General features: G+C 47.5%; 1 protein-coding gene across 1 annotated transcript in view; it reads left to right on the top strand.

Annotated features, from left to right (window-relative positions):
• The first annotated feature begins 449 nt into the window (after positions 1-449).
• The window catches only part of FRMD1 (FERM domain containing 1), a 31,304-nt gene continuing 22,730 nt past the window's right edge, over positions 450-9,023 (top strand). The window contains exons 1-2 of the mRNA XM_009891459.1: positions 450-545; positions 6,601-6,691. Of these exons, the coding sequence (XP_009889761.1) occupies positions 450-545; positions 6,601-6,691 (187 nt within the window). The remainder of the gene's footprint in view (positions 546-6,600; positions 6,692-9,023) is intronic.

Below are 9,023 nucleotides of genomic sequence, written 5' to 3'. Positions count from 1 at the left end.
AGTTCACTGAAACCTCCGCTGTGGGCAGGAGAGAGGTACCCGGTTGAAGGACAGGGTGCCCTCCCCTCTCTCGCGGGCATTTTCGGGGAGCAGCCCGTGGTGTCATCTGCCTTATCACTTACATGCATCTCAAAACCTTGAGTCTAGTTTGTTATTCTAAGGAGATGCGATTGCTTTATGGCATTCTCCTGGGACTCGGGTGCTATTTAAAGGTTGACTCTGCCTGGTTTGTGCCGCAGTGCTGGTGGGAATGCTGACTGTGGCACTGTAAAACCGCAACGAGGGAAAACATCCCGTCAAACACGTGCTGCAGGCTGCTCCCTGCGCCGGCGAGGGACATGGCACTGATGCTCTCTTCTCTCACCTTCTCGGCAGGTGTGTGGGATGACGGGAGCCTGACGCCTGCCCGGAGAGGAGACCCCCCCGGACCTCTGCGGAGCTGCCCAACCATGAGCCGGGCGCTGCTGGCCGGCAGGATGCAGCCAGAGAGCCGGAACGTCTGCGTCTTCTTGCCCACCCGGGAGCAGCTCAGCCTGGCCGTCGGGGTGAGTGGCCGAGAGGGGAGCCGGGAGGTCTGCTGGCCTGGCTGGCTGGTGCTGCCGTGCAGTTCTTATGAGCTCCCATTGTTCTCCCAAAAGCCTGGTGCCGGTCTGCTGACCGAAAGGCTATTAGCCAGCTTAGGGTAATTGGTGCTCCATTTTCTAATTGGGCAGCTTCCACTCATTTGCAGAGTTCCTTAAAAGTCCCGGTTGTTTTTTTCCGATAGGGTGTCCCCTCTGCTCTTTTTCCATTGTTATTTCTTTTTTATTCTCTCAGAGTGTGGGGTTTTTGTTTGGTTTTTTTTTCTTTTTTTTGGGCCACAGATGATAATCTAACAATTTGTAAAAAATGTTGCACCTGAAATGCGTTGATGACTTAGCAAGCGTGCCCAACACATGACCATTTGCTCTGGCGTTTTAGCTGTTTCTGGTTTTGATAGCCTGCAGAACTCTTCAAAGACTCTAAGGCAGAGTAAACAACCATGGAGGGTTTTTCTCCCTCCTTTGAGTACTTGTACACAAAAAAAAAATAGAGGTAAGTTGCTTCGTTCCTTTGATCGCCACTTCAAGTGCTGAAGTGTGTGTGCATGAGTGACAGCAGCGCCAGGTCAGCAGGCAGCCCAGAGTGGCACGGTGTCCATCACCGCCCCGTGCCTCTTTGTGCAACGCCGGCTGCTCCTTGAACTTGTGAGAAACTGAGCTGACAGAGGCACTTCAGGTTCAGGTGACAAGCGAGCCTCAGAGATAAGCGCTCTCCTGTGAGTGGGGGCACTCGTGTGTGGGCTGGGGGAAGTTTGGCTTTGTTTTGGGTGGGTTTCCCCACTACTACCACCCCTCCCTGGGATGGAGAAGGGGAGAAGACAGTTGAGGTGAACTGTTATTTTAAGCACTTAATTGAAACGGTGGCTTTTGAAACTATGCGTGCTAATCTTCAAAATCCATGTAGGAATTTTCCTACCTGCTGCGCCTGAAGTGTGGCATCGTTAACTTGAAACAGCCACAAGGACTGGATGGAACAAGGCTTTAAGGGCAGAATCTGGGGTGCTCTGCTTCTAAGTCACCGGTTCAAACCCAGCCCATCTACCACCCCAGAAGGCTTTTGTGATCTGCCGGCTTTTGTGCAAGCCACAAAATGATGATTTAATTAAGTTCTTGGTGGCAGGTGTGCAGACCAGAGCAATGGTCTGTTGTGGCTGACCCTAAATCTCACCTTCGTAAAGCTTTTCTCAGGGAGGCTAAAGATCTGAGATAGCTCGCCCTGCTCGGGGGGAAGGGGCAGAGTGGCGTGCAGGAGGGCAGGGTGCCGTCAGGGTTGTCCCCGTCACCACTGCGCCCGTGCCTGAGCTGGGCACACGGCTGGGTCACGCTCTGCTGCGTTAAGTTTAGGCAGCGCTCAGACCATATGGTAAATCCTGGATACCTGCAGTTTATCATAAAAATCACAGAATCATGCCTGGAGAATCACAGAATCATGCCTGGCTCCGGGGAGATCTTATTGCGGCCTTCCAGTACCTGAAGGGGGCCTACAGGAGAGCCGGGGAAGAACTTTTTACTAGGGCATGTAGTGATAGGATGAGGGGGAATGTTTTGAAACTGGAAGAGGGCAGGTTTAGATTAAACATTAGGAAGAAATTTTTTGCTTTGAGGGTTGTAAGGCACTGGAACAGGTTGCCCAGAGAAGTTGTTGAGGCCTCATCCCTGGAGGTGTTCAAGGCCAGGCTGGATGTGGCCTTGGGGAACCTGGTCTAGTGGGAGGGGTCCCTGTCTATGGTAGGGGGGTTGGAACTCGATGATCTTCAAGGGCCCTTCCAACCTAAACCATTCTATGATTTAGGTTGGAAAAGACCCTTAAGGTCATCAAGTCCAACCATAAAACTAACACTGCCAAGTCCCCCACTAAACCATGCCCCTAAGTGCCACATCAACACGTCTTTTAAATACCTTCAGGGTATTTAATAAGCATAAGAAATGGCCTTTTGCATTGAGCGCTAGCAGGGATAGAGGGAAGTTGCTGTGTCCCACACCATTCCTGCCTGCAGCCCCTCCAAAGAGTCAGGGCACCTTGAGCATCGCTGCCTTGTCCCACAGAGGGGTCCCTGTCACAGCACCCCTCGGCAGCCCTTTTAAAGACGTTTTCCCTACTTGCTTCTTCTGCCCCTTGCTTTGGTGGCTGAGAAGCTGGGAAAATAAGTACGTGGAGATGCCTGCATGTGAAAGGGAATAGCTGCCTGGGCCAAAACATGAGACCTCAATGCACAGTTGTGTCCTAATTGCATAGAGAGTGAAACATGACCTGTTACAGCTGGGCAAGTCACCAAAACCAGCTTTTCATTTGGCTTCTGTCTTTACCACAACACCCCTTCAAAACAACAACAAAAATTAAGATTTCACAGCTGGAGAGATCTTTTTGTTTTTCTAAAGGAACATCAAGGCAATTTTCTAGTGATGTTGGTAGAACCCAAATTTAATTAGCACAACCACAGATGATACTTTGTGCATTTATTAGAATAATAATGCCACTACTTAAGATTTCCAAAGCCTTTTAACCTCTTCAGTGTGGAATGCAAATACTAAACAAGCTTGCAGCTCAGTGAGGTAGGTAGGAATGATTATCCTTCCAGCAGAATAAATTATAGATCCTTCCCGAGATAAGCACAGTGTTTATGCAGGTAATTCCTTTCTCCCCTTCTCATGTAAATTCCACCCTTCCAGATAAGAGTTTACCTATATGTGTTTTATGTGGTCACAGGTAGATTGAAGCCCACTCTTTAAAATGGATTTATCTTATGCCCTTCGTAGATAGTGCTGATGAAGAGAGAGGAGCAGGAGCCATTTTAAAGTCTCTTCCACCATAATCACGTATCTCTTAATTAACGTTGGTGTCCACCTTTCTGGATGTATAGATTAAGTTGAGGGGTTGGTGAGGAGGAAAACTGTCTTCCCAGGACCAACTGCGGACATGAGGAGAAGCATAGCAGTGAGGAGAACTAGTGGGAGCTGCAGCTCACCAGCCGCCCCGAGGACAGCGAGGCAAAGTGGGAGGTTTCTGCTGGGGAGAAGGAACATCAGAGCACAGAGCAAAGCAGTCTGCCTTGCTCCAGGCAGCCCCAGTGGGGAGATGGAGTGTGAGCACCAAGGGGGAGCTTAAGCAGGCTGTGAGTGAGAATGGTGCAACTAAAAATTGTATTGGTCACACCAAAGCTCTTGGAGCAGTGTTCAGTTTTGATTATCTGCCAGCAGTGTGGCTTATGCCCCTGATAGTTTTGATCAATATCAACTACTTTTTTATGACTAGGTTTCTGAAAATTTTGTGGGGTGGTAGCAGCTGAATAAAGGAGAGACACCTATGCTAGCGAAGGTCCGGCTGCCAATGAGGGGAGCAGGACAAGCAGCCACCCTGCCTCTCTTCGGGTAGTTCAGAAGCAGCCACGGCAGATGTTGCTCCTTTTCTAGCTGCTGGAGAAAGGGTGGGAGCGTGAGCAGAAATTTTTGGAGGGGAGGAAGTCTGGTGAGGTCCTGTGTGTTGAGGAAGGGCAAAGCATAGGTCTGAAGTCTTTCAGTTGTTCTGTGAGCAGGAGAGCTGATGTTATAAAGTGTATGGACCAAGACAAATAGAGATAAGTAACCAATATGCATGAATATTTGCACACAGAATGACCCTGGAGTAGCAGTTACCTTCTGTAAATTTGTACTTGACTTCACTGTGGACTAAACTTCGTGTGTGAAGAAGCCCCAAGTCTGACATCGGGCCAAGCTGAGTGTCAGGGGAAGGAATGATTCATGGCATGTCTGGGATGGAGCTTGGCATGGGAACCATATGCAAAGGGAGGAGAGGCCAAAAGAAGCGTGCAGATGAAAAATGCAAAAGGAAATGTTGGTTGCTTTGAGCACAGGGGAAGGCAGGAGGAGGGAACAGCGATTGCAAGTGTGATCGGTGCTGCATGGCCTTGGAGGCTTGGAGTAAAACTTGATATAGAAGGGAAGTGCCAAAAGGAGAATGGACAAGGTGGTAGCTCACATACCTGCTGTGCACGAAATCTGGTTAAATCACTGCTTTAGAGCTGAGTGTCACAAAACATTGAAGGGCTCAGTTCCCTAGAACTAAGTATCCTAAAGCAGGTTTTTCTTTCCTTAGGTGTGAAAGCATGCCACGTACAGAATTTACCCAATCGTATAGCTTTTACGTAGTCTTGTGCCGTGGTGTATGCACATAACCATTCTGGCTAGAGGTAGGTCACCTCTTCCTTGGTGAGTCCTTCTCGAATAGAAGAACATGCACAGAGCTTGCTTGCTTGGGAAAGGAGACAGATCCGTGCCCAACTTTCCCTTCCAACTGCATGTTCTTAGTGGCTGAGCAAATACCGCATTTAGGTGTGAGACTGTAAGGGTGGAGTCTCACACGGAACCCATAACAAGACCCAGATGTGGTTTTTGGGTCTTAGCGAACTGTGCACTACCTCTTCCCACCCCAAAGCACGTATATGCGCATGCGTGTCTGTGTGTGTATTGGTGTAGCACAGGTTTCAAAGCTCCTGATAAAGCAGTGGTGAGTGGCTGGCTAGTGATGCCTTGTCACATAGAAGAAAATGAGTACTTAAATGACCTCCAGTTTCCCATTGTCCGTGTCTACTGACATGGTACATCCTAGGGCAGGGAGGGGAGTGCAGCTGGTTTGAGGAGTGTGGCACGCCTGCACCAAAAGGGTTTGAAGAATTATGGTGGTGATTAGTTTGATGGCAGTGATTAGTTTGTAGGAGAGTTCACTAGTCAACTTCTGCCCCCTCATCTTTGCTGCTGTGAAGGTAGCGCTGCACCGTCCCTCCTTGGGAAGGCTGTTCTGCTGCTGCTCACCTGCATCCTCCAGCAGCGGCACGATGAAATTCAGAGGTTCTGGCCCATTTTGCAGCTGAAGCTGGCTGCACCCTGGGCTGAGCTGAGCACGTCTGTGTCAGTGTTGTTCATCTCTCCCTGTTCCCCCACGCCTCTGAGGGTTGGGGGTGGGTTTGTTTGTGCCTGTGGTTGTCTGTCTGTTACCCTGGGGTGGTGCCATGGGGCAGGTGGGAAGGAGGCTACAGCTGGGAGGACATTTAGTGAGGGAAGTTTCCGATCATAATACACATCCAGGTCTGCACGTGCAGGTAGCCAGAATCATGCTCTCGCTGGTGTGCCCTGAGCTCCCCCGTTAGACCAGTGCGTTCAGTAGCTGTGCTGCTGTGCCACGGCGCTCTCGTACCCTGTACCGTGCTTGCAGGTATCACCCAGCCTCCACTCCCCTGCGGCAGCGTATGGTGGGACCTCTGCTTTCCTAGTGCTTCCTCAGTGCATGCATGACGTGACGTGGGGCAGAGGTACTGGAAGGTCTCAGTGTGAATGGGCAAGAGCTCATAGGCCATTGGTGACAGCTTCAGAAGATGAAGATGTTAATTGCTGTGTGACCAGAAGCCAGCAGGGGACAGCTCTTCTGTGTGGGGTACAGAGCAACCTCATCTCTAACACATGAGCTGTTTCTGTTCAAACCATGCAGTCTTGGGTTTGTTTTTGTACTTTTGGTTTCATTTCTCCTGAATGAAAGTTTTCTTTTTTTGTGGTGTTTTGTTTTTTTTTTTTCCCCTCTTAACCTCTCAAAAAAAAAAAAGTATTCTGCAAGAGAGTAGTATTTTCATTTCTGTGATTACAAACACACTTTCTGTAAGAGCACCTATAAATACCCTGGTAGGTGCTGCACAAAATGAGGGCTCCAGCAGTGCTCCAAATTCTTACACAAAGATGCCAATAGATAGGAAGCTTTTAATTCATGTCATACTGAGCAGAGCCACTTGACACTGTGAGGGAGGAAGAATGACATGTTGATTATGACTCTGTGATAATAGCAATACTACAACTGAAAACAAAGCGTGTTATGTGTTTTTTTTTTTTTTTGTTTGGGTTTCTTGGGGTTTTTTTGGGTTTTTTTGTTTTTTTGCTGTGGTACCCAAAAATGCATTGGCCAATGTAAAGAAGGCGAATTGCTCCATCCAGGTGTGTGAGCCATCTGTAATGTTGGATTGGTTGTTTCTTTCAGGTCAAAGCCACTGGACAGGAGCTCTTTCAGCAAGTTTGTGATTTAGTGAAGATTAAAGAGCCTCACTTCTTTGGCCTCAGCATTGTTAAAAGTAAGCAAACTCAATGCACGGAGCAAATGACTTGGCAAATGTCCACAGACCCGCTTGTGTATTTACAGTGTGTGCATATATACACAGCGGCCGTGCCTGGGGGGAATTTGATTGTAATAAGGTCACAAAGTATGTAGATTATGCACAGACTTCTCCAAGCTCTTTTGATCTTTGGTATGTGGGCAGACAAATTGGGAGAAGAGGGGGGGCTTTTGTTCTCCTCCTTTGTTCTTATGTTCCACCTCTTTGTGGGGTTTTCTTTCTCTCCTGTAGCCAAGTTGCTAGCCAACATATTTGTCACTGAATTCAAAACTGTCAGTAGCTGAACAGGAGGTGAATTTTAAAAGGACTTTGGGGCTGAAAGTGTTACTTATCTTCTGAAGTCACATGCAAAGAATGTGGGACCAGGGGGAGGAAACTCAAAAGGTTTGAGGGGACTGAATGCTTGTGTGGGGGACATTGGCTTTTGAAATATCGCATGGGAAATACAAAACTTCTTAGTCCGTGGGTTGAAGTCCAGTCTGCTTCGTCATACGGCTTGGTATTGACCAGGGAACAGTGTGAGATGATGCCTTAAAAGAGCAAACTGATATGAGATACTACATTTCTAGGATGGTGTGTGCATTGGCACCCTCCCTTCCTCAACTCTTACTAATTAGAAATGGACCTGTTGTCCTGCTTATCCTGTCTCCCCACATTTTCAAAAGCGTGGGAAGGTCTTTTCTTTCCTCCAAAATTTTTCTCAAGTGTGTTATTTACTGCTGCAACTCTAGATATTGTTTCATAGAAATGAGAATAGTCTTTTATGAGTCCTTCTGAATAAGGTTTCTTTTGACTCCTTATGAGTATGTGGGATATAAAATAGTTTCTTTTAAGTTTACTTGTCTCATTTCATTTCTGCTCTCGTTCTCTAGGAACTCTTTCTTTTTTTGAGCGTAGTACTCAAACTAAAACTAAAGTAAGTTCTTTATCTCCATAAGGTTTGTAGTCTCTAAGAGATTCCATCAACATAACTAAACCAGTAGCTAACAAATGCATCTGTGCATTTAAACCAGCACAGGATTTTTTGATGTGAGGAAGACCTGAATGCTCTTAACTTTTTTCACAAATCTGCTGTGTTCCAGTGAGTGTTCCCCTCCATCACCTTTTTATAACACCAGTTTTTGCCTATTCCACTTGCAGGATGTCTTGGGTGAAATTCAAGCTCCTGTCCTCCCCTGTAAGACAGAGCAATTTCATTCCCCTTTTCTTTGAATTAGGTGCTCTTCTCTCGTTCTCCTTGTGTTTCTTTCACTTTTTTTCCCTGTCCATATCTATCTTGTTTCATATTTTCTGTAAGCTGCTTTTTCTTTCCCTCCCTCCCACCTTTTGTGTGGAGCAGTTTCCTTCACCCTGCCAAGGAGAGGGGCTCTGGCGTCAAAGTACCCTATTGTGGCAGATGCCTTTCAGCCTGTTGGAAATGCAGTATAACTACCCCAACCCAAACAGCACAATAAAGCTGTGCTGACTAGACCTTAAAGTATATTGCCCATAGCTTTAAGCATAAACAATCTTCTTGCTCACAAAAGTGTTCTTCCTTTTTAGAGAAGCTAATTCTTTGCAAAGCTCTTAGAAAAACATCAAGGAAAAGAGTTGCACTAGCCCGGTAGCCTGAATTAACCTATCTTTTGTTTTGTTTTGTTTTCCTGACTATTCCTCACTCCTGCTTGCTGTAGCTCAGTTTGTAAAGCTGCTTAATTGAAGGCTCCTCATGGTCACCCTGGCTCCTCCTGACAGCCATCTCCCTCCACCACCCAGGCAGGTGCCAGGATTTTGGATGAGGAGATGATTTACTTTTGTTTGTGCCTTTGTTGAAGAAACTTGGGGCCGGACAACCGGAAAGTGTCGGCAGGGAGTTTCTCAGCCTGAATGGCCGCAGCCCCTGGGAAGGCTGCAGCCCGCTCTCGAGGGAGGGAGCAAACCTGGGCAAGTCCAGCAAGCTGCTGTCTAGAGTCTTGTGCAGTGGGTTGTAGAGTTTCCTTAATTTTATTTTGTTTTTAAAATAGCTCCAGGTTTATTACTGCAGAGCTCTAGCAAAGGGAGTCTTTTGGTTTTCTGTTCCACAACTTGATTTCCCACACCCACCCCCCTGTTTTGGCCAACAGACTGGTGAACATCTCCCTTGCTGCCAGTGGTAAGTGGGGTCTTGCATCTGTTGCAAATGTAGCACTCTCCATCTCTGGCATTTGGAAGTAGCCTTTAAGGCATCAGCTGCTTTTCAGGGATTTTTGGTTTGATGGCGAGTTGTCGTCTCAAGAAAGGGAAGCAGTCCCGTCAGGCTGCGGAGAGGCCT

Source organism: Charadrius vociferus, unplaced genomic scaffold (assembly GCF_000708025.1).
Source record: "Charadrius vociferus isolate BGI_N301 unplaced genomic scaffold, ASM70802v2 scaffold68, whole genome shotgun sequence".
Lineage (NCBI taxonomy): Eukaryota > Metazoa > Chordata > Aves > Charadriiformes > Charadriidae > Charadrius > Charadrius vociferus.
This window is presented reverse-complemented; position numbering and strand designations above follow the sequence as displayed.